The 26,958-nt window shown below is 35.8% G+C and overlaps 1 protein-coding gene across 2 annotated transcripts in view; it reads left to right on the top strand.

Annotated features, from left to right (window-relative positions):
- The window catches only part of exoc2 (exocyst complex component 2), a 145,791-nt gene that overhangs the window by 61,351 nt on the left and 57,482 nt on the right, over positions 1-26,958 (top strand). For both annotated transcript variants that reach the window (XM_041248010.1, XM_041248009.1), the window contains exons 7-11: positions 6,326-6,406; positions 8,347-8,492; positions 18,373-18,454; positions 19,038-19,140; positions 20,785-20,903. In XM_041248010.1, the coding sequence (XP_041103944.1) occupies positions 6,326-6,406; positions 8,347-8,492; positions 18,373-18,454; positions 19,038-19,140; positions 20,785-20,903 (531 nt within the window). The remainder of the gene's footprint in view (positions 1-6,325; positions 6,407-8,346; positions 8,493-18,372; positions 18,455-19,037; positions 19,141-20,784; positions 20,904-26,958) is intronic.

A 26,958-nucleotide genomic window follows, 5' to 3' on the forward strand; every position in this document is an offset into this window, starting at 1 on the left:
CAAAATAAACAGGCCGTCTGAATAAATGGCAGCAAGAGATCGTGTCTTTGGTAGTCCAGTCAGCAACAAGCTTTCTAGTGTGTGCTGAAATCTCCAACCCAGAAATTCCTGGTGAAGGTTTTTTCTAAACACCTTTCCCAACAGAAACAGAAGACTGGATTACATCTAATGACCCATATGCATAAAAGGTGGCATTATTTTCCGGCCATTAAAATAATAATAATAAAAAAAAAAGATTACTGTGTAGTATTTAACACGTGATCTATAAAACGACCGCCTGGTTATTTTACTGGTCAAGAGTGGTTTTAGATGGAAGTTCTCATCGCAGATTTTTACCGAGACATTGTATTTAATCAATTGTCAGAGGTATGCGAATGAGCTGTGTCCCCAATTTAAGACGTCAATGGCAAGCACTGTCTGTTTACACGGTCACGTTATGGCTACGGGATGTGTTTGGAGACAGGTCTGAAATATGACGTTGGATTAAAAACAGTACAAATAAGTTGCCCATAACACATGTTTATAGTGCGCAGTTTATTTTAAATGTATAAATTATTACTCTTAAATAATATTAGTGTATTCTCCGTACACATTACATTAGCCTACGTAAAAGTATAAATCTGCACATTAGGCACGTACAGCTGGTCAAAAGTTTTGCATTACCCTATAAAGTTAACAAATTTTGCTTCATAAAGTCGAATGAAACCTGCTGACTAATGTTACGTTAATTTATTGAATTGCATAATACTTTGTCGTTTACTATGTACTTAGCAGAAACCTGACCAATAAATAAATAAATACATGGACATTTTGAAATCTAACATGAAATCCTGTACTACTATGGCTTCCGGTAGACACTTGCAATATTATTTTGTAATTTCTTTGGTTACATGATGTTAAATAAAATATCCAAATTATGTTCATGTAGTTTATTTTTTATTATGGCTCAATTCTAAAATTATAGGTGATATAAAACATTTGGCCGCAGCTGTACAGCACAGTAGTAAAATCAAGTGATTAACGTAGCGATTAACCAAAGTCTTTTAACTTTGGCCTAATGCTTAAAAAAAAAAAAAAACGTTAAATTGAAACTAGACGTTTTAGTGCATTTTCTTTTACTGTAGCCTACTTTGTACACAAAACTGATCATGGTGCCGCATTAACACGTTCTAATACTGTACAGTGCCTAACATGCGGGGCTGCTGGTGCCTAACATCCCAGGGTCAGCAAAAGCAGCACGGGAGGTAGGGATTTTTCTTGCAGCGCTTCAAAATTATGAAATGCTCTGCCTTCGTTTGTCAGGGAAGCTGGAACCGTTACAGTTTTCAAGTCGAGACTGAAAACGTTTATTTATAAAGTGGCTTTCTTAGTGGGTTTAATTGTCAATTTAAAATTGCTGCTTTTGTATTATTATGTGTATACTGTTGTTCAAGTCAGTTATTTAAATGGTCTGATTGTGGCAGTTGTATGTGTGACATGCTATACAAATGTATTGTGGTTCTTTTTTTCTGCTATGTACAGCACAGTGCTGTGCGATACTATATATAAAAAGTGTTATATATATATATATATATATATATATATATATATATATATATATATATATATATATATATATATATAATAATATAAATATCCTGAGTAAAATGACTTGAGTAAAATTCATTTACAGAAATAAATACTTTTTAAATGTACATGTGTAGTGTACACACCGACTCAGCACGTGGGTGGTAGTGGTGAGCTGAGCCTAAAATAATACGGTTGGCTATTTCAAATTGGGAGAAAAATGGGGTAAAAATCAATTGGCGCCTACTAAAATTTTATAAATAAATAAATAAATTTGAAAAAAAGGCATGTTATTCCAACGGTACAAAGAGTGATTTTTTTTTTTTTTTTTACCTGAAATGGCGTTTATGCATCACCCGTGTAATTACTCATGATACACACTATTACTGGCACGATAAAAGAGACGGTAAGTTTTATGCATTTGACTTAATTTGCTTCTCTTTGTAACACTTGTTTTTGTTTCCAGTTTTACAAGTTCCCCAGAGTATTGGAAGCGCGGGCTGAGAGGCTGCAGCATTTTCCAATAAAAATGGCCACAAAAGTTATACGATTTTCCACAGTGGCTGGTCAGGTGTGAACAAAAGGATAGTGGCTTACTGCACAGGGGATATAGTGTACATTATATCCCCAGTGCAGGGGGTCATTTACATAATATGTACATAATATTCCATGAGTAATGCGGTTTGCTCAGAATTCAATCAGTGGTCTGGTAGCCTTTGGCTTTAGTATCCCAGTGGTGGACTGTTCCAATAGGGTAAATAATTACTCAAAACTAAAAATAAATCTTCTACTTACATGGAGCTGTTCTTCAGTTCAGGTACCTGCTACACAAAAATGAACATGGCTTGTGAACCATTTGTTTTTATCTTCTGCTTAAAAAAGGTAAAATCTTGTAAAAGAATAAAAGTACTGGTAAGTTTTTTTTTATTTTACACTAAAAAAAAGTGCACGTTTCTGTAAGTTTCAGTGTTTAAGCTACCGTTAAGTCCTAAAATATATTAGCAAAAGAACAAAGTTTTATGTAGAATGTCTGCTAGCCTACATGTGTTAATGCTGATCTTGCTGTTTGTTCAGTAACTTGTTCGCACAGTGTGTTCATAAAGTTTATTCAGAGCCTCCTTGCTTTGTTAGAAATGAGAGCAATGTGTCTGTGTTATGATATGCTAAATAAAGTTGCTAAAAGTAAGCAGTCAGCATCCAGTTGTTTGATTTCTACAACTTCTCATTCAAATCCGAGACCAGTTGCTGTTAAAAATATAGAAATATAAAAATATAGAAAAATATAGTTTGACAGTGACTTTTCTGTGGTAGAAATGTTAAACAGGAAGTTTACTTCGACAGCAAAAGGAGCCTGTAAATGGAGCTGCAGGCAGTTTGCATTCACCTCTGCCTGACCCAGTGTTGGTCAGTGGAATTTGTCAGTAAATCTGGATTGTTTCTCTTGCTGAATAATAATGGTAAACTGGGACTGTGTGTTGAACTAATGTTGATATATTTAAGGACAGGCACAATTAATTGTTTTTCTGTGTAAAACAATGCCATACTCCATAAACTTTACAGTATTTTATGTATGACCAGAGGATGCACAACAGCCCTTGCTGGTTAGCAGCAAATACATGTGAGAGAAGCCAGACCTCATAATTATGCTGTAGGTCTGACAGGGGTGAAACATTGTGTATCCTACCTCAGGAGAACTCTGACTTTACCACACATGAACTTGAGTGTTAGGCATAAAGAGGTCAATATCTACATGGGAAACTGTCTTTGTGGGTGAAATGAAACACTCTACATTTATGTAGGCTCTATCAAAAAAAAAAAATGAATCGTAAGCACATTTTTAAAAAAAAGACTTATCTTCATGTTTTCAGTTCATCCTACGCTTAATGAACCAATTAGTTCTTACGATCTATTGTTGTATTTAGTTATTTATTTTCTCTTGTGTTAAAACTGTCTGCTGATACTGTGTAAACAGTGCAGCTGGAAAGTGTTCTAGGCTTGTAAACTGGAAAGATTTCCACCCATTGAAATACAGGTGGTGAAAGGCAATTTGGCTGGTATTGATTTTTGCCCTGCTTCCCCCCTCCCATCATTTCTTGAACAGGCCCCCCTAGTGCAATACAGAATTTTAGACAGACAATAAATTTAGATTGTACATTATACTGTATTCAAAAACCCATATATATATATATAATTTTATTTTATTTTTTCCCACAAATCCAGCCTTTTGTACTTTTACAAATTACTAGTTTGCCAACAGGTCATTCCTGTGAATGAGATGTTGCACTTCAGCGGGCCACTACCAACTTAAATATGTAAAAAAAAAAGACATAGAGAACATGACAGACAACGGGATATTGCACAAAACTAAATAAAAATGTAAGTCAATTTTATTAATTTAATAAAAAAAGAAATCTCAGATTTTGTATTTATCAAAAATAGTTACATTTTCTGAACACATGGACTACTTTACTGTACTGTTTCTTTAGAGTTGTAGGAGAGGTATATTGAAGGATATGTTGTGTCTTTGGTTTGTGTTTTAAAGATTGATTTAAGTATTTGCAGGCTAAGAAAACAAGGACATTTCAAACTGAGAGCATATTTTGAATCTCTGTTGACCAGTGAGCCGAGCTGCAGCCCTAGCAGAACTGAATCCTGTTCTTAAAGATACACATGTGATCTTTATAGACATTGTCTGTGAGATGTTATCTTTCATAAGGAATTTGTGATTGTTTGTTATTTTATTGTGCTCTGTTCCTGAAATCCCGGAATTACGCAAGTTAAATTGAGTAGCAGAAACATTTTATTTTTGAGCTGGAGAGTGTTTAAAATAGCTAAGTGCAAGCTGTTCACTAAAGGACATTAAGGGGCTGGTGTAAGGATATGCGTAGTGCAAACAATCATGGCTGCAAAATCCAAATCCCCCAGCAGCCAGGCAATTTTTTTGCCTATGTAAGCTGAAGAGCAATGCAAATTACTCTAACACGCACAAATAATGAGCTGCAATCATGATAATGAGGGTCACAATGAACGCCGCCTGTGCATCGGGTTATTTACCAGCCGCACTTACAGTCCAGAGATGAGGTGAGTTAGGAGTAGAGAGCAGTAGGTGCTGTATGAGATTTGTGGAGCACGAAAATTAAACCAAGCAAAAAAATATGTCCGAGGAAGGGCAGCAATCCTCTGTGCACTAAAAAGAAAAGTTTTCTGAGGTGAGATCCTTTCAGCTGAGGTCACTTAGCATGAAATTTTGTTATTTGGAAAAGCCTCAGCCAACATCAGATTTGCTACCAAAGAAGCCATGGTAACTGAATGCGATTTGCACGTTCAAAACACAGATTTTGGCCGCAGTGTGGGTGATTCTGGAGACGAAATCAGTTTGAACGTATCCTTACATCAGCCCCTGAATGTTATTTTTGATGTACATTTTGTATAATGACACTGAAGATGCAGATATGTAACTTACGTACCATTAGTGTCACGAAATATATTCATTTAGCTTTAGGATAGAAAGGAGAATGAATTGGCTTATTTTTAGCATTTTTCAAAATGGTATAAATTATATAATTTTTTTATGCATTTACTTATTTCATTTTGATTCACATAATGCCAGTTCCGGTATGGTTCTCAATGGTGTAGGTTCTGTGAAAGCAGATGTTATATAACTTTTGCATATGTTTTGTCTTTGCCACTGTGTATATTAAAACTAACTTTTACAAGTTGAAAATGTTATTCAATATAGGAGTACAGAGAAAAGTAAATGAATCCAGCAATGCTAAATTTAATATAACGACTACAGCACCTTCATTTTTTATGCTTTGAGCGCATACAGGCCGAGACCTCCATAGAAAAGTGTTTTTTACATTATCTCCAGTTTCAAAGGGAAAGTAATTTGTTATCCCTGTATAATTTTGTCTTAAGGTAAACACTGTGTAGTGTGTATTATTATTATTATTATTATTATTATTATTATTATTATTATTATTATTATTATTATTATTATTATTTCTGCTTTCACATTGATACTTTGTTAAAAGTCCATAATAATGTAGAGTCCATACATATGACCTCATGTGCCCTGCCATGACAAAGACAAGAAAGGCCTTGTGCTGGAAAACAAAATGTTAATTTGAAGGTAAAATAATTAAGATATGCACAATCTAAAATGGTAAGGTAAATTAAATGTCCATTCTATTTCTATGACCAGTTAGTTTAGACAGAAATGAATGGACCTTCATAATTTTGAAATGATTCATTTATACAGTAATATACTATCTATTTTCATGATACCACCTGCTGTTCTAAAGGTATTTGTGTAGGGACTTCACTGTTTTCTTAAAATAGCTGTGCAGTCTGCTTACATAGGCAGTAATTGTAGTAAAGCAGATGTTTGGTACAAAAATGTAACTTTGCACAGCAAGTTCAGAACACATAGAAAGAAGCATTGATAAAACAGCTTCTGCAATGAAGGGTTACATAGCTGAATATCAATGTCCTTGTGAGAGGCATACCAGTATTTTCTTTTCTTTTTTTTATTCCTATTTGAATAACAGTTTTAGTAATTCAATTAATGCCCTTGTCCCCAGTAATAATATATTAGCAGTTGCAATTACATTTTTATGTCAAAGTATTTAGTTTGGCCTGTGGTTAATAAAACACAAACTTTTCTTCAAACATACCTTCACCTTGCTTGAAAAAAACAATATTATTTTATTGATGTGCTTTTGTAAAATATACTTTGCGTTCGTGATTTTATTTTCAGCAATCCATCAAAGACTGGAATTGGACGGGACTGAAAAGGTGGAGGGATCCATGACGCAGAAGCTGGAGAACGTTCTGAACAGTAAGTTCTGTCTCCCCCCTTACACTACATTTCTACCAGCTGAAATCCTTGTAGAAACATCCTAGATTGGAAGCAGTGAAAAAAAAAACACCTTTTCAGTTACAGTTATATGAATGAGTTCAAGGGGGAAGAAAATGTAGTTTTTTTTTTCTTATCTCAAGAGCCTACTGGTCATTTTAGCACTGTTGTTATCATTTAACTGACCTAAATAAATATACTGCACAGAAGATATGAATCTAGTAAAAGTAGTGATATTTCTGTTGACACTTTATATGTATTTACAGTGCTCACTTGTTAATTTGCTATCTGATTTACACATAGAAAGCAGTGACTTGGTGAAAGGCTCTTGTACAGAAAACAATAGTACAAGTTACTGCCTGATGGTGAATAACCACTTTGTGATTTGTTGAACTGTGAAATATCAAGAGAGCACAATATTTTAATACAAAATGAGGAACTGGGGACTTAAAGCAACTCTGCTCCGGGCTGTGTCACTGCAATTGCATGTGTAACATTTCTTACAAATATATATGTGCTGTTATAATTATGCATAGATTTTATCCAGTAAAAAAAATTGTTTATCTACATTAACAGTAAAACAAGCAGGGTTCTTTATTAGAGTGCTTTTTAAATAGTTGAAGGATAAGAAATTACTTTTGCTTTCCTTCCATGCATTTGAAGGGCTTTTAATAACTATGTGTTAGCCTACATTATTAATTAATTTAATACATGTTTTTCTTTAGTTCTACTGGTAATTGGGGATGCATATGTTTAATTGATCAAATTCTTAGATAATACTTAAATAGTTGTGTTCAATGCTTATTAATATGAAAGCTGCTACTATTGTTAAATACATCAAGTACATGGTATTTTTTTCAGTCCCAGTGGTTTTCAAAAATATGTGTACATTTTCTACACAACAATTTGATTCATGTAATGTAAGATAAATAAATAGGTACTTTCCTTTTAATTTGTAAAAATAAACTTTGTCATCTGACTGGTATGTTTACATTATATGAACGATACAGCTGAAAATACTTCCCCTGCCACGAAATCTGAAATTAAAAGTAACCTATTAACAAAAAGCAACCAAGCAGTCTGATTCACAAAAATATTTTATAGTCGAACACTTTTTTTTTTTTTTTTTTTTTTTGATTAAACACTAATTTCACAAGGGCTACATTTTTACTTTGCAAAGGCCACCCACAGAGTCAACTACAGACAATAGCACACGAGCCACCCAGCGAGACTGACAGAATTATTTTTTCATCTTTGCTTTTTAGCATAGTTACCAAACCAGATAATGTAGAAGATTTTGGAAGATTTAAAATAAGTAATAGATGTTTAGTCTGTTTCTTTTTTTGATTTGTATTTGCCTTGTGCAAAATTTGCACAAAGAAATTGGATTTAATGACTGATCTGTAAGCTTTCTTACCAATACTTTATATTATTTTATTTTTACATTTAAAACAATAAAAACACTTTATAAAACACATTATTAACATCATTTTAAATATAGCATTCCTAGAAAAAAGTTCCCTGCGATTGGTATGGTAAATCTAAAGTGTTTTTTCAAAACTATTTTAATAAACATACATAAATGTATTAATAGTGACTGACCCAAGTAATCTAAGTTATTCAGTCCCCCTTATGACTTTTATCTTTTGTTGACAGAAATACCATAACTTGAACACTGTCTATCAGTGGGCACATATCCCAGCCCATTCTGTAAATATGCCTCTCCACCTCATGATGAATAACCCGCAGGAATTCTGACAGTTTCAGGTTAAAATGCAGACTCAACAAAAAGGGGAGCTGTCAGAATTAATCCTGTTCTCATTTTGAGAGTTATTTAAATGATGCAGTCTGTATATATATATATATATATATATATATATATATATATATATATATAATATATATTTCTGTGTATTCTCCAGGAGCAAGTGTCACTGCAGATACTTTATTCCAAGAAGTGTTAGGACGCAAAGACAAAGCTGATTCTACACGGAATGCACTCAACGTTCTTCAGCGTTTCAAGTTTCTCTTTAATCTTCCTCTTAATATTGAAAGGAACATTCAAAAGGTATTTGAATATTTATATCAGCTGTCCTTCAACATACTTCAATATTTGTTTATGTAAATGACTGGAAGCATTGCTCATTTAGATAATGTTAACACTAACTTTCTATCAATCTTGGCCGGATTTGTTAATGAAGATTAAAAAAAATAAGACTTTCCATTAAATTGTTAACATATGTTGTAAATTTGTTCATTCCATTTTCATTAGACAGCTGCGGATTTTTTTGTTTTGTTTTGTTTGTTAATCCATTTATTTTCTGATGTAAACTGAATTCCAGAACATCAAGATCTGTAAAGATAAGATGTGTTCATGTGGAACACTTCTTATGGAACTAATATTTTAAAATCAACACATTTGGTTTTTCAATGTAGACTAATTTTGTATTTTCTATGTCGACATATACATACAGTTGTATTCAAAAGTTTACATACCCCAATGGTTTTTAGGAAGACTCTTTTGTAGCAAAAGTTTTGCTTTTGTGGATGATGGGGGAAAAGTTACAAGAAATAGATGTTATATATTTGATACATTTTTTTGCAAAACTCAAAAAATGCTAATTAAAAAGTATTCATACCCTTTGATACTATCGTAGTATTGTCTACAAGCTGCTAGAAATTTCAATATGATAATGCAGAACCTAATTCTAGAAAAGTCTAGAAAATGCTGGATTGTATGTGAACATTCTTAGAGAGTATAAAAGGGTTAGGTGTGTGACAATTGCTGTCACTATCAATAAGTCAATATGGGAAAAAGTAAAGAGCTGAAGACCTTAGGCAGATTTATTTTATTTTTTTATTGTCATAAAGCTGGAGAAGAATACAAGAAGATTTCCAAGCATTGAGTATCGCAATTTCAACTAGTGTTTCTGTTATCAAGAAGTACAAGACTCATAGTACTGTCACAGTGCTCTGTCTGGAAAAAATAATGTTTTTTCACCAAAAACATATAGGAAAATTGTGAGGAAGGTTAATAACAATCTGAGATTGACTGCAAAAAATATTCAAAGTGAATTGGCTACAAGTGGGGTTTCCATTTCAACCATAGATCGAGTATTGCAGGGTGAAGGTCTCGGTGGTCTTAGGCCAAGGAAAAAGCAACTCTTAGGAAAATGTCAATTGCTTAAAATTTGCAAAATGGCATTTGAATGATGGATATGAGTTCAGGTCAAAGGTTTTGTGGAGTACAAATAAAAGAACACCATACCCATTGACAAGCATGGAGGTGGTAATATCCTTCTATGGGGCTATTTTTCCTCTAATGACACAGGACATTTAGTTCCAATACATGGTAGAATGGATTACCAAAAGATGTTCGCCAATCATCTGAAGCCCTCCACTACAAAACTTGATTTAAAGGCAACTGGACATTCCAACAAACAACGATCCAATGCACATATCAAAATCTACTTCAGAATGGTTAAAGAAAAGTAAAGTCAAGGTTCTGGAATGGCCTAGTCAAAGTCCCGATCTAAATCTGATTGTGAATCTTTGGTATGAGTTGAAGAAGGCTGTGCACAAGAGAATTCTTCGGAATTTGAATTAACTGGAACAATTTTGCATTGAAGAATGGTCAAAAATCACGAAAGAATCATACCAAAAGTATACCATTTACAAATACCCTAATCGTTTAAAAGAGCTTGCTATTCCTAAAGATGCCTCAACTAGTTAGTAACCCTTTGCGGTCCAATGTCGGACTAGGTCCGACATTACAATTTTCCCTTTCGGGTCCAATGTCGGACCCTATCCAACATCATCAAAAAGACGTCAAGCACAGGTCTCTAGTCGTTTTTTCTCCAGAAAAAGCCGAGAAAACCTTTCAGTGGCTAACAGAGACCGATAGGAGCCGAGAGAAGCTGAAAAATAAAGAAGGGGGTGGATCTGAGCAATACACAGAGGCCCTGTGACTTAATGACTTGGATCACATTATTGAGGACTTTGGTGATAAAACGAGTGATCAGGAGAGGATTTATCAGTATACACGACTATGAAGAGGTATGTGATAAATACAGCGAACAAGGGGTGGGGCCGAGCTGGAGATGCAGTACTGTGTCCTGTTGATATGCAGTGCCGTCTGATAGGCGCTGAATAAATGGACCGCTAAGGTTCATTTAATTTTCCTTGGCAGTATGAATACTTTTGAATTAGTATTTTTGGAGTTTTGCAAAAAAAAATTGCTGAAATAAATATTGTAGACATCTATTTCTTGTAAAAAATTTTCCTCATCCACAAAAGTAAAGCTTTTGCTACAAAAGGAGGGTTTTAATTAACAAAAGACTCTAACTTGCCTTGAAACAGAAATTTAACCGACCGCAGCTGACAATACAGAGAAAGAGTTTACAAGACCAGAGTTTCTTAGAGCCAACCTAGATAATTCAATATTTGTACTTATGAAAGTATTTAAGCTTTTTCTATATGTGGTTATGAAGGAGATGTAGTCACTTATTTGAACCATTTGTAACCTTACGGAACGTTTGTTGTATTGATAAAATGATATACCATTATTTGCACAAAGTGTAATGTTACTACAATACTGTACCCTATTTGAAATCTATGACAGCTGACCTCTACTGGATATTTTATTTGAATTATACAACTGAAATCTTGGTATAGAAAACACCATTTTAGATATTACAATTAACTGTTAACACCTGTGTCTTATCAATACAAGAATGAAGAACAGGCTTAGAAGGACACAGAGATCCACTAGGAATGTGATCGAGATCATTGCTTTCACGCTTTCTATATAATGTACACTTTCACCACACGTTTGTATTCATATACAATTTTCTTATAATACTATAAGTGTTCGGTGGTTACTTCTAATCACGTTGTTTGTTTATCGCAGAGGCAAGCAAAGAGTACCAGAGAAAATGCATGATTGATTGCTTAATTAATTAATTATAAGCAAATTGTGTATTGGGTTTGGGAGTTCTATTGTTATTGTAAAAATAAATATATAATGAAGTGTTACGTACGTGGTATGCATGTACAGTGCTGAGAAAGTCTGTGAACCCCTTTAGGATTTTCACATATTTTAAACCTAAAATGTTATTCGATCTTAATCTAAGTCCTAATAATAGATACAGATAACCTGATTAAACAAATGACACAAAAACATGATACTTTTTCAACATTTATTTGTGAAGTGAAATAAGTTTCCAAATGATTCAGCATTCAATATCCATGTGTGAAAAAGTATGTGAACCTTTAGATTCAGTAACTGGTGGCATCCCCTTGAGCAGCAATGACTTCAACTAAGCGTTTCCTGTAACTGTTGGTCAGTCTCTCACATTGGTTTTGATGAATTTTGGTCCATTCCTCTTCCAGAACTGCTTCAACTTGGTGACGTTTAAGGGCTTCCTTGCATGGACAGCTCGCTTCAGGTCCTGCCACAACATTTCAGTGGGGTTTAGATGTGGACTTTGACTAGGCTATTCTAATTCTTTTGTAGATCTGCTTGTATGTTTAGCATCATTGTCTTGCTGCATGACCCACTTTCGGTTCAGCTCCAGCTCACGGACGGATGACCTGACATTCTCTAGAATCTTCTGATACAATGCAGAATTCATGGTTGTGTCAATAATGGCAAGCCATCCAGGTCCTTAGGCAGCAAAGCAGCCCCAGACCAGCACACTCCCACCACCATGCTTGACGGTTGGAATGAGGTTCTTTGTTCAATTTTTGATGCCAAAAAGTTCTACCTTTGACTCGTCTGTCTGGAGAACATTGTTCCAGAAGTCTTGTGGATTATCTGTTTGCTTTTTGGCGAACTTCAGACAGGCAGCGATGTTTTTTTTAGAGAGCAGTGGTTTCCTCCTGGCTATCCTTCCATGAACACAATTATTTTTCAGTCTTTTTCTGATAGTTGAGTCATGAACACTCACTTTATCCAAGGCAAGAGTGGCCTTCAGATCCTTGGATGTTACTCTGGCGTTCTTTGTGACTTCCTTGATGATTTTCTGGTTTGTTCTTGGAGAGATTTTGGTAGGACGACCGCTCCTGGATAGAGCGACTGTGGTCTTCAACTTTCTCTATTTGTAGAATATCTGTCTGACAGTAGATTGTAGAGCCCCAAATCCTTAGAAATGGTTTTGTAATCCTTTCTTGACTAAGGAGCATCAATAACTGTTTTTCTGAGGTCCTCAGAGATTTCTTTTGATCGTGGCATGACATGTTTCCACACACAGGGCTCGGGGCCGGTAGAGAGCGCAATTTGGCCGGTAGTTATGAAGCACCACAGGCCTGACTGGACCAGTTACATTTAACTAGTATAATATATATATATATATATATATATATATATATATATATATATATATATATATATATATATATATATATATAGTGCATATGACTTCTGTTTCATGAATCCAGGAAAACTGGCCAGTGTGTCAAAAAGCTGAAAATTAATTTACAAATCATTTTTTAAAAACATAACTACGAACTAATCCTAACTTTCCTGCCGCACGTCACTGTCTGAGACTGCGTACCTAAGTGCTGTGTTGGTACTCGTTCCCGTGGCAAATTTTTTACAAATCGGGTTTTCTACAACTAAGCAAACAATAAGCCAAAATGAAAGCTGAATCAATAAATCATAAAGAATGTAATTATAAAAAAAAATGAAGACGAACATGTAGAGTGGAGGCTTCATTATGACAGAGAAAAAAAAAAGTAATGTTTTGCCTTGTTTGGCGTCAGTTTCCCAGACTTGCAAATAAAACAGCAGCTTTATTTGTTGTGAGTTCAACATTTCATTTACATCATGTCCAGTCTCACAGTAAGATGTCCCGATGGATACCCAGATACGCAATCAAATTGTCAGACTTTTTTATTTGGTATCCGATGTGTTCAGGTCAAAAATGCCGTTCAGAATCCTTCCAGGACTCGCTGGTATCACTCAGCAAGATTGTCACTGGCTTGGGAGAGGCTACACAAGCGACAACACTCTAAGTAGGATTGTTATTATTTTGTATTATGCATATTGTTTTAATAGTGTTTATTATTAGGATTAGGGATTGGAATTTTGAATAGTTTCCTTTTTGAATACACCTTTTTGTGTATTCGATTACCCGAACTCTGGTCCCTTATGCTACCAAGAGTAAAAGGCAAATGCTTGTGCACAAGCAGACAGCATAACAGTGTAAGCCGGTAAAGTTTAGCCGGGTTCACAGAGTGTTCAAACAATGTCCAGGATGAGATTTCTTCGCTCTGTACCCTATTTCCTTAGGCACAAGTTTTTTTTCTTTTGTTTACTGTATTAAAATACAGAACTCAATGAACAGCAACATCACAGCGCGTATCTCTTCCAATTAAAGCAACAGTAGCATAATATTGTGCAAACCACCAAATAATTTTTTTTGCTGTAGTGTATCCAGAATAAACTAACACCCATCATATAGCAACCTAAATATTATATATATGTTTAATTCTAACAAATAATATTTATAACAATCTTAGTGTAAATATTGTAACCTGGCCAAAATAGAAAATACATTCCAACGTTACAATAGTTTTAACATTACTAATTACAAATAGCCATCGAGTACTGACATCAGATGAATCAAAATCAAGTTACTTTGTTTATTCAATAATCTGTAAATAATTCAAAACAAAGATCCCTGGTTGTACTTGTAATGCTCAGTGCAAATGTTGCCGTTGCTCCATCCATTCACAAAAGCCAACAGTAGTAAAATGTAAAACACTGACAATGTTCAGTGTTTTACATTGAACTACAGTCCAGAGTTAAAAAAATAACTCCTTCCAACTCCTTGTAACTTGCATTTTCTTATTGTTACTGCATTATTGTGGTTAACATTTAGTATGTCTTTATGTTCATCATAACGTTAAATTGCCTTTCTAATTTTAGTGTTACCCAAGTTTGTATTACTGTTCTTCTTTTAGCACTTTCTGTATACATGTTAAATGGCTGAAGTAACATATATTGAAAGGCTTCGTTTAGCCACTTTCTTTTGAGAAGTGGGATCTCTCTGGTTACCTGTCACAAAGACAGCTGGAGTGGGGGACATCAGAACAGAAACAGGAACCAGGAAATAAACAAAGAGAGAGATGGAGTTGGGTGGAGCTGAGTGAGTGGTCTCGCTCAGCATTTAATAGTGCACAGACAGACAGAAAATAAAAGGTTGCAAGATAAACAAAAACACAGGACACAGCACATTCGCCCAAAACAAAGAGATGAAACAAAAACGGACTAACACTAAACAAACACGGTGAACTGATGTTTTTAACTTATTATTATTATTATTACCTCCGTCTCCAATCCCGTTCTCCACTCACCGAACACACAACATACAACACAAAATACACACAGGGACAGGCACCTTGCCACATATACCCCCCTTGTGCAAAGCACACATGGCCTCAATGGCCACCTCCCCCCTTAAAATGCCAAAAGTCTCTCTCAGTCCTGGGCCAAGAAACAGGGACTTTAAGGGGTTGATGGGCGGCAATATTGCCAGTAGCCAGGCTGCTACTGGCCATGCTGTCAGCAGACGTGCTGACAGTGGGGCAAATCCCGCCTTCCGCTGTACCATTGGCAGCAGAAATGCTGCCAATGGTGCGGCTGTCAGCAGACGTGCTGACAGCTCCCAGACTGATTCCTTCAGCCGGGGCAAGTCCAGCAGCGGAAAAGCTGCTGGGGTTGGTGGTCTCCAGACCTCCCCAAAGATCTCCGGCAGCGAAACTGCTGCGGGGGAAGGTGGTCTCCTGACCTCTCCCCCCACTTTTTCACAGCCGGCAGCTCCCTCTGATGGGGCTCCGGCCACACAAACCCCTGCGGCCAAGCAGAGCTGACTGCGACCCCTGTTGAAGCTGTTCCAGCGACCCCAGGCGATGCGGAGCAGCTGGCAACCCCAGGAGATGCGGAGTGGCAAGCATCCTTGGGCGAAGTGAGGCAGGCATCCTTGGGCAAAGCAAAACAGGCATCCTTGGACGAAGCGAGGCAGGGAGTCAGGACAAGCTGGGGTGCAGGTGTTGGCCCTCTTCTTGGCCACTGCGGCCGGGCGGTTCTTCCCCATGCTTCCTTCAGCACCCTATGGAAGGGCTGCTGAGGACTGCCAGCATCTATTCCTGGTCCTTCTGGTGCAGGACCCTGATGGTGATGGAGACAGAGCTCCCTCTCGGGCTTTGGATCCCCGCTGGACTCTCATGGTCCCCCCGTCTGGGCGCAGGACTTTTGCAGTCCCCCCACCTGGGCGCTGGAGACCCTGCTACCTGGGCTGCTGTTCTATTTATAGCTGCCTCCAGGTAGCAGAGGACCAACTCCACCCCTTCCTCCAGGGAGTTTGGAGTGTGTTCCCTCTCGTAAGCCTCCCATCTCTCCCTGTCCATCATCCATAGGACCCGGATGGCTATGGGAATGCACTGGGCCTCCAGCCCAGCATTGTGCTGGACCCAGTCCCTCAACCTGACGGCGTCTTCTGAAATTTTTTGTTTTGTTTTGTTTTTAAACAAGAAACTGCGGTTCCTGCTCTGGTCTGCGTCTAGGAGGCGCTGGTAATCCCATGATGACACCACGTGTCACAAAGACAACTGGAGTGTGGGACGTCAGACCAGAAACGGGAACCATGAAATAAACAAAGAGAGAGGTGGAGTTGGGTGGAGCTGAGCGAATGGTCTCGCTCAGCATTTAATGGTGCACTGACAGAAAATAAAAGGTTGCAAGACAAACAAAAACACAGGACACGGCACATTCGCCAGAACAAAGAGATGAAACAAAAATGGACTAACACTAAACAAACACAGTGATCTGATGTTTTTAACTATTACTATTCTTATTATTATTATTACCTCCGTCTCCAGTCCTGTTCTCCACTCACCGAACACACAACATACAACACAAAATACACACAGGGGCGGGCACCCTGCCATATTACCATGCACAGTTAGAAACATACTGAAAATAAAAACCATCATGAAAAAATATGTCAATATATTGGGCCAGATTAAATTGCATCAGGTCCAGTAAAAACACTAGCTCAATGGCTCAAGGGGCCAGTAGTTAAAAATCTAAACGTAGAGCCCTGACACACCTGTATGGTGAAGACCAAACTCACAAAGTTTACTGATCTTTATATAGGGTGGTTCCTCCCAAACTCACCCCTGAAGATCTACCTAATTATTTAAACACCTGATTTTAATTATCCCCTTAATGAGCTCATAAAACCAGGGATTCACTTACTTTTTCACATACCTTGAATACTTATTTACTCATTGTTTGTCTAATTCATACATCATTTTTGTTTCAAAAGACATGGGATTGGTTAATATAATTAACCATTGGATATTTAAGAAAAGACTTGGTTTTGATTCAAGAAGGCTATCGTGGTAAAACTATGGAATTTCCATAATTATCATTGGGGTTCACAAACTTTTTTCTCAGCACTGTATAATATAGCTAACAACTACAAACACAAATGGCACTTCAAATGTGTTTATTTATAGCCTCCAATCGTGCATACTAAAATACTGACGAAAGTTGTTGTCAACAGAAGAAATTAAATTCCAACCAATATACATAGATGGCTTACACTGTTTTTTTTTCTTCTTCTTTTTAACCCCCAAAAAATTTCAAAATGAACATTAAGAGTTCTTTGTAGTAAGCTGTGGTAAAATATCACCCTGAAAGAGGGGAAATGAATAGTGTGTTTTAAATTGTTTATTTATTTATTTATTTATTTATTTATTTTTAAATCCCTGCTGTCCGATTTTTACCTACATGCCAGACAATGGTAAATCAGCAATTTATATGTGAAGTGTTCTAAATAAATGTACATTCTGCATGACAAAGTGCACAATTTGAAATGACGTTTACAGATTGTACACAGCATGTTCCCATTGTTTTTTATTTCCATTTGGCTGCTGCTCGCTGGTGGCAGCGCAGCCTCCCTGTACTCGAGTAGTTAACATAGCAGCGAATTATGCTTCCATTCATTTTTCTTGATCTCGTTAACATGCATTTCGTTTAATGAGTTCCTCTTATCTAGTGGTTAAGACAGGAAGGGATGTAGGTGATCTGCGACAATTAAGCATTTTAATAAGAAATGTGTTCATTAACGACATTAAAGCATTACAGATTGATTTAATTAACACAATGTGTTTGAAAATCACTTTCTGCTAAGGCTCTCGTTACTATTCCACGAGTTCCATGCAATAATCAGTGTTGTTGGATAGGTACCAACTACAGACCTGTTAACATTGTAGCTTTTGTTTTATTTCGGTAACCACATTTATTTTAAACTATATTATTTACAATTATGGAAGTATAACTGTTACACAGTGAATGATTAGGCAATTGCAAGTTATTAATAAAAGATCATTTAATTATTAATTATTATTATTATTATTATTATTATTATTATTAGTATTAGTATTATTATTACATATCATAATCATAATCATAGTATTATTATTATTATTAGTATTAGTATTATTATTATTTAAATGGAAATGAAAAACAACAACTATAAAGGGAACTGATAATTGTAAATGCACTAAGGTGAGTAATAAACAGACTCCGTTGTGATTTAGCAGTTGATTCAAACAATTTATAAAGCTATAAAGAGAATCCAGAAATGGAAAAAACAAGGTTTTTATGCTGGGTTGTTTTTTGGATGATGATGATGATGATGATGCAGCAAAAGCATCAGTAATAAAACAAACTTTAGATGGATGCAGTAATTGTATCAATTAAATATGCAAGATTAACTATGATTAGCCATTTTTATTATTATTGTTTGTATTTATTGTTATTATTATTATTATTATTATTATTATTATTATTATTATTATTACAGTGTAAACCATGTGGCATATATCACCAAGTTCACTGTATTTGTGTATTTTTTTTTATTGTTTTTTGCATTTAGGGTGATTATGATGTAGTGATCAATGACTATGAAAAGGCCAAGTCTCTCTTTGGGAACACTGAAGTTCAAGTGTTCAAGAAAGGTAGGCAAACCTCCTTTGCACGTTTTACATCGCAAGTTGCTTACTAGGGCGGTATCTTTATAAACATTTTTTTTAATCAGTATCCTCTTTTTTTGGCTGGACTAAATGATTTAGTGATTGGACATGAAAATTACTTCAGAATTGATGCTGCACTGTTTAGTCTTATACTCTCAATTTAGTAAAATTGTCCTGATAAATCATTACTGAAGCTCCTTCAGTGATATCAGGAGTTTGGATGCTAATGATGTTTGTTGTAAACGCCACTACTGCATATCTACATTTAAACCAGAGCTTTACGGTTTCATATGAATGTAATGTTGATGGCATAGCTTGCATTAAATGTTGTACACTTTGTATCACTATTAATTCCTGTAATAGGTAGAAAAAGAAAAGCTGAACTGTAGTAAGTATTTTAGTAAGTTAGTTGGGAATAGCTCCTTTGCTCAGATATTCAGCTAAGAAATCCAGCAGTGTGATAGATACATAAAGCTGATAAGGGGTTTGGTAACAAAATTCTTTTTTTAAACTTGTCTTTACTAAATCCAGTACATGTTGTTAATGCCTGTGTTTATCTTTCTGTTAGTTTATGCTGAAGTGGAAACGAGGATTGATGCTTTGAGAAGTCTTCTGCTTGATAAATTGCTGGAGACCCCATCCACCTTGCATGACCAGAAGAGATACATAAGGTATAACTTTTTAACAATGTTTGTGTGGTTACAAAAATATTGGTACTGTAGGGGTAGCACAGAATAGTCAACTAGAAAAGTGACAGTCGACCTCAGAAACTAATAGTAATAGTGAAGAGTGTGGTTTCAGATGGACAGAACTGCGGTTTCAGTTGGAATCCATTAATATATACATAGATTACATTTTCGAATATTAGTAAATAGTTTTAAATAAAAATCTGGGAAGCTTCAGAATAAGCTTTAAATAGTGCGCAGTGTTACATAATAGTACATTCACAAATAAAGGCCCAGACAAATCAAATGATTTATTAATATATTTAAGTGGCGATTAGTCAGCTGTTCAACTATTTTTACCTCAACCATTTCAGATCGGTAGTTTTACCCCTGAGGTACACTGTAATGGTACATTTATTCAATATATGATACCATACACAATATTGTATTTTTTGTTATCTTTTTAAAAAGGTCCTTCAATTGAAGTTGTGTTGATCTGTAATACTATAAAATGTTATCGAATATGGAAAGCTGAAATTTGTAATAAAGATGATACAGTAAGACTGACAGCTTTGTGTATCACCAATCTATGGATTTGTACTCAACTATGAATAAAGCCTTACAGATGTTACAAACCTATTATGTGCATTCTAGTCAGGTTGCCTACATTAACAGTGCACTGAGTTTCAGTGAAGGCTAAACATCTATATTATTTTGTTACTTTGTCACGCATACTATATGAAAATGTGCTTAAACTATTATTTGACAGTGAAAGTCTAAAATGGGAAGTCATTATTATTGTTGATTTTTTTTTTCTTTCAGTTCAAGAGAGACATTTACAAATACAAAGAAAAAAATATAGCCATTGAAATATAACTGAAGTGAAAGCTATATAAACAAAAAGCAAAAGCATCCCCTGTGCTTATTCAGATCATCTTGAAAACAAAGTCTAATTATAGACTATAGGGTGGGTAGATTTAAAGAGCCAGCATACTGTTATACTGCCTTCTGTAAGGAAATCACAGCTTCCTTTTGCCATCTCAGTTTCTTAAAGAAAACAGCCTGGTTGAGGGTTTAGTGTGGCATTTAGTAATGATTTCATTTAAGTATACAAATGTATTACTTCTGGTCATGATTTTCTTATTATTGGTTACAAAGAAATACTTAATTACCTGAATAATAATTTCAGTTATAATAAGTTATAATTTCCTAATACTGTTCAATAATGAAAGGTTGGCTGGTATTTTCAGAAGGTATCCATCAATGTTGTTATATGTGCTGTTCTGTTTGCTACTGTATTTGATTTTACTGAACAATTTAATTAAAGGTTTTGAGGTTATTATAAATAAATAACAACATTAAAATGTTGGCTATTCCTCATAATTGATGATAATAAACAGAATTAAATCATTTAATTAAAAAAAAAAAAAATCAGCTGCAAACATAATATTCATGCATCTGAATTTCTGCTAATCATTTTTGTTTGTAACATTCTCAAAATACACCAGCTTTTCAGTTCAATTCATTTTATTTTATAAAGATAAATAAACAAAAGAGAACATTTGCGGTCTTTAGAAACCAGCTTGGAGCGCTATTACTTTGTTAGCAATAGCTGTGGATTGATCTCTGTGTTTTGTTTGTTATGCTTAGATATCTGTCCGAACTGCAGGCGCCTGGTGACCCAGCCTGGCAGTGCATTGGGGCTCAACACAAGTGGATCCTTCAGCTAATGCAGAACTGCAAAGAAAATGATGTTAAAGGACAAAAAGGCAAGTTTTCTTCTTAATTGACTGTCATTTCCAAGCTCAAAAAGACAATATTATCTTTTTTTTTTTTAATATCTTTTTTCTAAGCTGTCATTTTGACTTGTTGTTTAATTTGTTTATGTGGCCAGTGCTTGATATCAAGGAAACAGAAACGGTATCACACTTTTGTTTACAGTAGCTCTCACAAAACACCCCACAAAACTTTCTATGTTGTAAAAGAGAGTGTATTCAGTTCTTGTCAGTCTCAGTCTAGGAGTTACTGTTTTTAGGCTGAAGGTTCACTACATGATTAATAACATAATGCAAGGTCTGTACGCTAGTCTGGAAGTCCAGCAAAAGTATGGAAAAATGACAAACTGATTTCCAGGGCTTAAAAAACCATGTCTCCGTTATGAAAGTCTTGAAATAGTCTGGAATTTTACTAGTGTCACGGGAGAATGAAAATAATTCCATGATTTATTTTTTATTGTTAATAATAATTGATCTCGAAAGCAAGTCACCAGCTCTAGCAGCAACTATCTAGGCAATTTACTAGTAGCAACAAGCTTGCGACAAGATTCCACGAGGATTGCCCCGTGTAACACCCCTAACAACTCGAGCAATCCTATCCAGTCCTATCCAAAGTATATACATTTATATTGAAGGCTGTGATTTTTTTAAACAAACTGGAAGCTACTGCACTCTGCTCACCAAGATTCATATTTTCTATATTGTTGTTACCTTCGTTATTTCCCAACCCAGGAAAAAAAAAAAAAAAAGAATAACATAGTTATTATTGAGTTATTATCATTTATTTAATGTGATTAATAAAATGTACCGGTAATTTTATTTTAAATGTATGGTGCTTGCTTGTAACTTACAGTACCGAGTGCAGCAACAGGCTGGGGTCCAAACCGTCATTGTAGAGTGTAGATGTACTATTTACATCTTCGCTATATGACCTTCATTATACAATTTAAATACTGATTAAAAATAATAATAACAACAATCAAACTGCTGCTAATGTTGCACAAATAGGTACTGTACTTGTAATTCTACTTTCATTCACAATCTTATTATTATTATTATTATTTTATTATTATTATTATTATTATTATTATTATTATTATTAGTGGTAGTAGTGACAAATACTGTAATAATAAAGAAAATCAGAGTGTAAAAACAGTACTAATATTATTAATAATTTAGCCGATGCCTTTATCCAAGGTGTCTTCCTTAACTTACTCCAGCAGCTTATATTGTTCGTTTTGGATTGTCCTTTTACTATAGCGAACAAAAGGCTTTGGACCCAAACAGGGTTGTAATAGTGAGGGTGTTCTGTATTTAGTATCTGATTTGTATGTTTAATATACAACACTTGCACATTTTAATATATAATGCATGCACATTTGTTATTTAATTTTTGTTATTTTTCACCTCCCATAGTGTTCAACATTTAACAGAGGGTATAAAGAAGTTTAGATCAGAGTCCAATATTATCCCTTACAAAAAAAGTAGTATACTACAAGTATACTTGTGCCACAATTGTCTGGTTTTAGTATACTATTGGTGCCAATATACTATCATATTTTGACACAAGTATACTTGCAGTATACAACCTTTTATATTCTTTTTGTAAATAATGCAACATACTCCTCAAATATTGTACATTTCTTAGATTGTATCTTATTTCTCTTTTGCATACCTGCATTGTCTCTTGCTAGATATGCACCTCAGAATTCTGACAGATACTTTTAGAAAACCAGGAGCAACTTCTGCTGTGGATCAAAAAGCTATAATGCTTTGCGACTGTCCACCTATGTGGATAACTGAAAAACTGTTAGAAACTAACTTAAACACAAGTCTAGGAAAAACAATTGTAGGTCTGGAAAAAGTACTGAATTTTAATGTTAAAGTGTATGAACCCTGTAATGGTAGACTGGTCAACCACTTTCATTTCCATTTCAAGGAGCCTAATAAGTTTTTTTTTTGTTCTCTTTTCAAGTGGAATATGTTAAAATATACCTCAGCCAAATAATGCAAGGTGCATGAGTTTTAGGTACAGTTCTGCAATTTACATAAAAGGATGTACTGGAGTTTAAAATATGTACCATGAACTATGAGTTTTCTTTTCATTTTAATGCCAAAACCAATTGCAATTTTTTTGTTACTGGTTTAAAGAAAACAAATCTGATCAAAGACAAAGTAAATGCTGTGTTAGATATAAAAAAAAAAAATAAATATATATATATTATATATATATATATATATATATATATATATATATATATATATATATATAAAAATAGTGGGAGCAGCGCAAGCAGAGGAAATGTGTACAGTAGAAATGCTGGCCATCGGCGTGCCATTGCGTCTATTCCCCTCTCCGTGTCTGGGGACCATAGGGGACAATGTGTTGACTCCCAAGAGGTAAAGAGATCCACCTCTGCCCTCTCGAATCTCTCACAGGAGGCTGACTACCTCGGGATGGAGTCTCCACTCTTCTTTGCTGGGGACCCCCCTCGAGAGGGGGTCCGCAGCCCAGTTTGTCACTCCTGGCAGGTGGACTGCACAGAGTGACGATAGGTTAATTGCTATCACAAGCAGAACCTTGTGGGCCACATGGTGAAGACTGGGCGACCGCAAACCACCCTGGTGGTATATATAGGACACCACTGTTAGGTTGTCCGTGCGGACAAGCATGCATCTCCCCTGAAACTGCTCCAAAAATCCCACACTCTACCCAAACCTGAGTTGGAAGCATCTGTGGTAATGACCTCTCTCCTGGTGACACTGCCCAGCACTATGCCTTGGCATAGATGAGCCGGCTTTTTTCACCAAGAGAGCGTCTGTAGACATTGATTTGACGCTGTCATGAGCTCATTGCGGTTCAACACCGGTTGGCTGGTTCAGTGCTGATTCACCAGAGCTGGTTCAGTGGGAGGGTATTTGATGCTGCTGTCATAAGCCTCTGGAAAGTTGAAAAGGTAGGCGGTTACTCTCTCCATTCTCTCATCCGACATTGTGGTCAACATGAGCTCCGAGTCCAAGCGCACCCCCAGATAGATGACTATCGGGGCAGGCATTAGTTGACGCTTTGCATTGTTCACTTTCAGACCTAACCGATGTAGGTGATTGGTGAGGAGTTTTGTGTTCTTGTGCGTTTGTGCTGCAGACCCTGTGCAGATGAACCAGTCGTCCTGATAGTTGAGGACTCCGATGCTTTTGAGTCTCAACGGGACCAGAATGGCTTGCATGCACTTTGTTAAAATGCGTGGAGAGATGCCGAACGGTAGAACACAGAACTGGTACACTATGTCCTGAAAAGCGAACCTCAGGTTTTTTTTGTGCGCTGGTTTTATGGGGATGTGGAGATAGTCATCCTTTAGCTCCACCAAGGTGAACCAATCGCCTGGCCTGATGGACTGCAACAGCCTTTGAGTAGTCAGCATCTAGAACCATCCCCGACTCGGATACAGGTTTACATGTTTTATACGGTCTGAGGCCGCCATACCATTTTGGCACTAGAAAATACCTACAATAGAACCCCCTGTTGTTGTCAGAGAGGTCTACTATGCAGATGGCCCGCAGCATGACTGCTGCCTCATGCGTCACCTAAGTGACCGCTTTGGGGTCTGTGACAGATGTTCTTGTCGCACCCCGGAATGGAGGGGGGTCGTATTGGAATTGGAGAGAGTAGCCAGTTTGCACCATGTTGAGAACATAAATAAATTAATAAAGAAATAAATAAAAGGCTGTAGCAAAGCATTAAGCATTGTGTATCCAATCTGTCTGAGCTGAAGGAAGTATGCAAGACAGAATGGGCTCAGATTTCACCAATAAGATGTAGCATACTGGTTAAGAATGATCATAAACTTGTGGAAGTCGTAGTGAAAGTAAACAATGGAGGTTCTTTATACAGTATGCTTTTGATGCCATGGTAACTACACTCACTTAATTCTATTTAAATATATTAATGTGATTTTAAACACTGTCAACTTTTCTGGATATTGTCGCTTATAAACTCCGGGTAGCGTATCCGAGTCTGTTTTTCTTTGGGTTCAGAACAACTGCAGCTGTTCTTTGGGCAAAAGGACTCACACTTGGTAGTGTACTAAAGAGGCTGTTCACTTTTCAATGAATGATACGTCTTTGTTGGATCAGACAGGGCCACCAGGCTCTGTGTCAAAAGGCCCTTTTCAATTTGTTATCCTAGCAGCTGGTTCCCTTTCACTGCCTTTGCTTACTGCACTTCTGAAGAAAAAGGCCTCATACAGCTGGGAGCCATTTCAGGTCTTAACCACATCCCCCACAGCTAGCCTCTTTGTCCCTAACAAAAATATTTACTAGGTAGACCATCCTTGGTTTATTATTATTATTATTATTATTATTATTTATTATTATTATTATTATTATTATTATTATTATTATTATTCCAACTAATTTATATGTGATCCTTTACTGTAATTTGTATAATGCATTAAATTGATCCCAGATTTTAAATATGAATCTTGTTTGAGTGCTCGTCAAAGTATATGATAAGTTGATAAATCACTAATCTGACTTCCACCATAGATATCAACCACCCTTACTTTAAATGGGGAATTACTACTCATTGCAAGTTAATTGTTGGTTTGAACACACACATCATTAGCCACTGGGGAAAAAACGCAGAGTGCCTTTTAACCCTTAAGTGTGCAGTTATAACATCAGTTTATTCATAAATATAATAAATATTGATTATAATGCATATTAAGTAAATAATTTTGTTAATATCAATTATATTAACGTATTACTTGCTAATTTACTATTTCATTAATGGACATGCATATTTAACATAAATATTAGTAAATTACATCAATAAATCTGATCAAAACTTTAATGAACTTTAATTGTAGATCAGTGATTTTTGGAATAAATGTTTACTTGCCAGATAATGTGCAGTTTATCAGAAAGGGAGCTGCAGGTGAGAACATCCCGTCTGTGTTATAGTGCTCGCTTTGTTAACTTCAGCTTTTGTTGTTTTGTCTTTTCCATTTAGTCTTAGTTTTTGAATTACTTCTAATAATATGTTGTTAGCTTTGCTAAATTCTGCATCTTTCACTAAATTAACTTTTCTGCTGTACGGTGGGTCATTCAAAAAGTTATTGATACCGCCAGCTCACGGATTTATTATTTATTTTGTTATTAGCAGACACCCTTATCCAGGGCAACTTATAGTTGTTACAATTTATCACATTAAAGATAAGAACAGTTCAGTAGTAAATAAGTAAATTAATACACTAAATAATTATGTTTTTAGAACAATTTCGACTAAGAACAGTTAAACTTACAGTAAAAAATATTTGCTTATAAAAGTAAATTCCATTAAGTGCAAGTAGTAAATAAAATAAATGGATAAGAACGATTTCAAGTAAGAGGAATTACCAAAAACGTAAATACGGATACCTGTAAGAGTAAAATCGTATAGAAGATTCAAGAAGTATTTATAATTACAAGCATTAGAATATGGCAAAGTATGGAGCAGTTCAGTGCAAGTACAAGCTGATGCAAGTACTGGTACATTTGGGTGCCATATAGTCCAGCATAGTCAAGAGAGTTGTGAGTGTTTGAGGTTTCATATGTGCAAGTAGTTACAGAACCTTTCCAGTGCAAGTTCATACCTGATGCAGGTACTGGTAGTACCCTGGGTCGCAGTATCGACTGTCCCGGACAGCTGGGAGCTTTACCCCTGCGGGTCCCCATGAACATATGTCTCAGATGGTCAGCATAGTTGAGAGTTGGGAGCTTTACAGATGCTGTCTGAACAAGTGTCTTGAGGCACGGAAGGTGGTCAGGATTGAGCAGTCCTGATATCCATGGGTAGGTCGTTCCACCATAGCTCTGCGGGCTCTGGGAGCGGTGGCGAGGGGATGGTAGGGGTACAGATAATCAGCTGGAGTTTTTTTTTTTTTTTTTTTTTTTTTTTCCTTTCCCAACAATGCTGATAGTCAGTGTGTCTTTAGTGATCATTTAAGCCATTAGGTTTGTTATTCGCTCCTTTGTTGGAGTGCATTTGGTGGAGCGAACTGGAATGGTT

This window comes from Polyodon spathula, chromosome 4, assembly GCF_017654505.1.
Source record: "Polyodon spathula isolate WHYD16114869_AA chromosome 4, ASM1765450v1, whole genome shotgun sequence".
Taxonomy (NCBI): Eukaryota; Metazoa; Chordata; class Actinopteri; order Acipenseriformes; family Polyodontidae; genus Polyodon; species Polyodon spathula.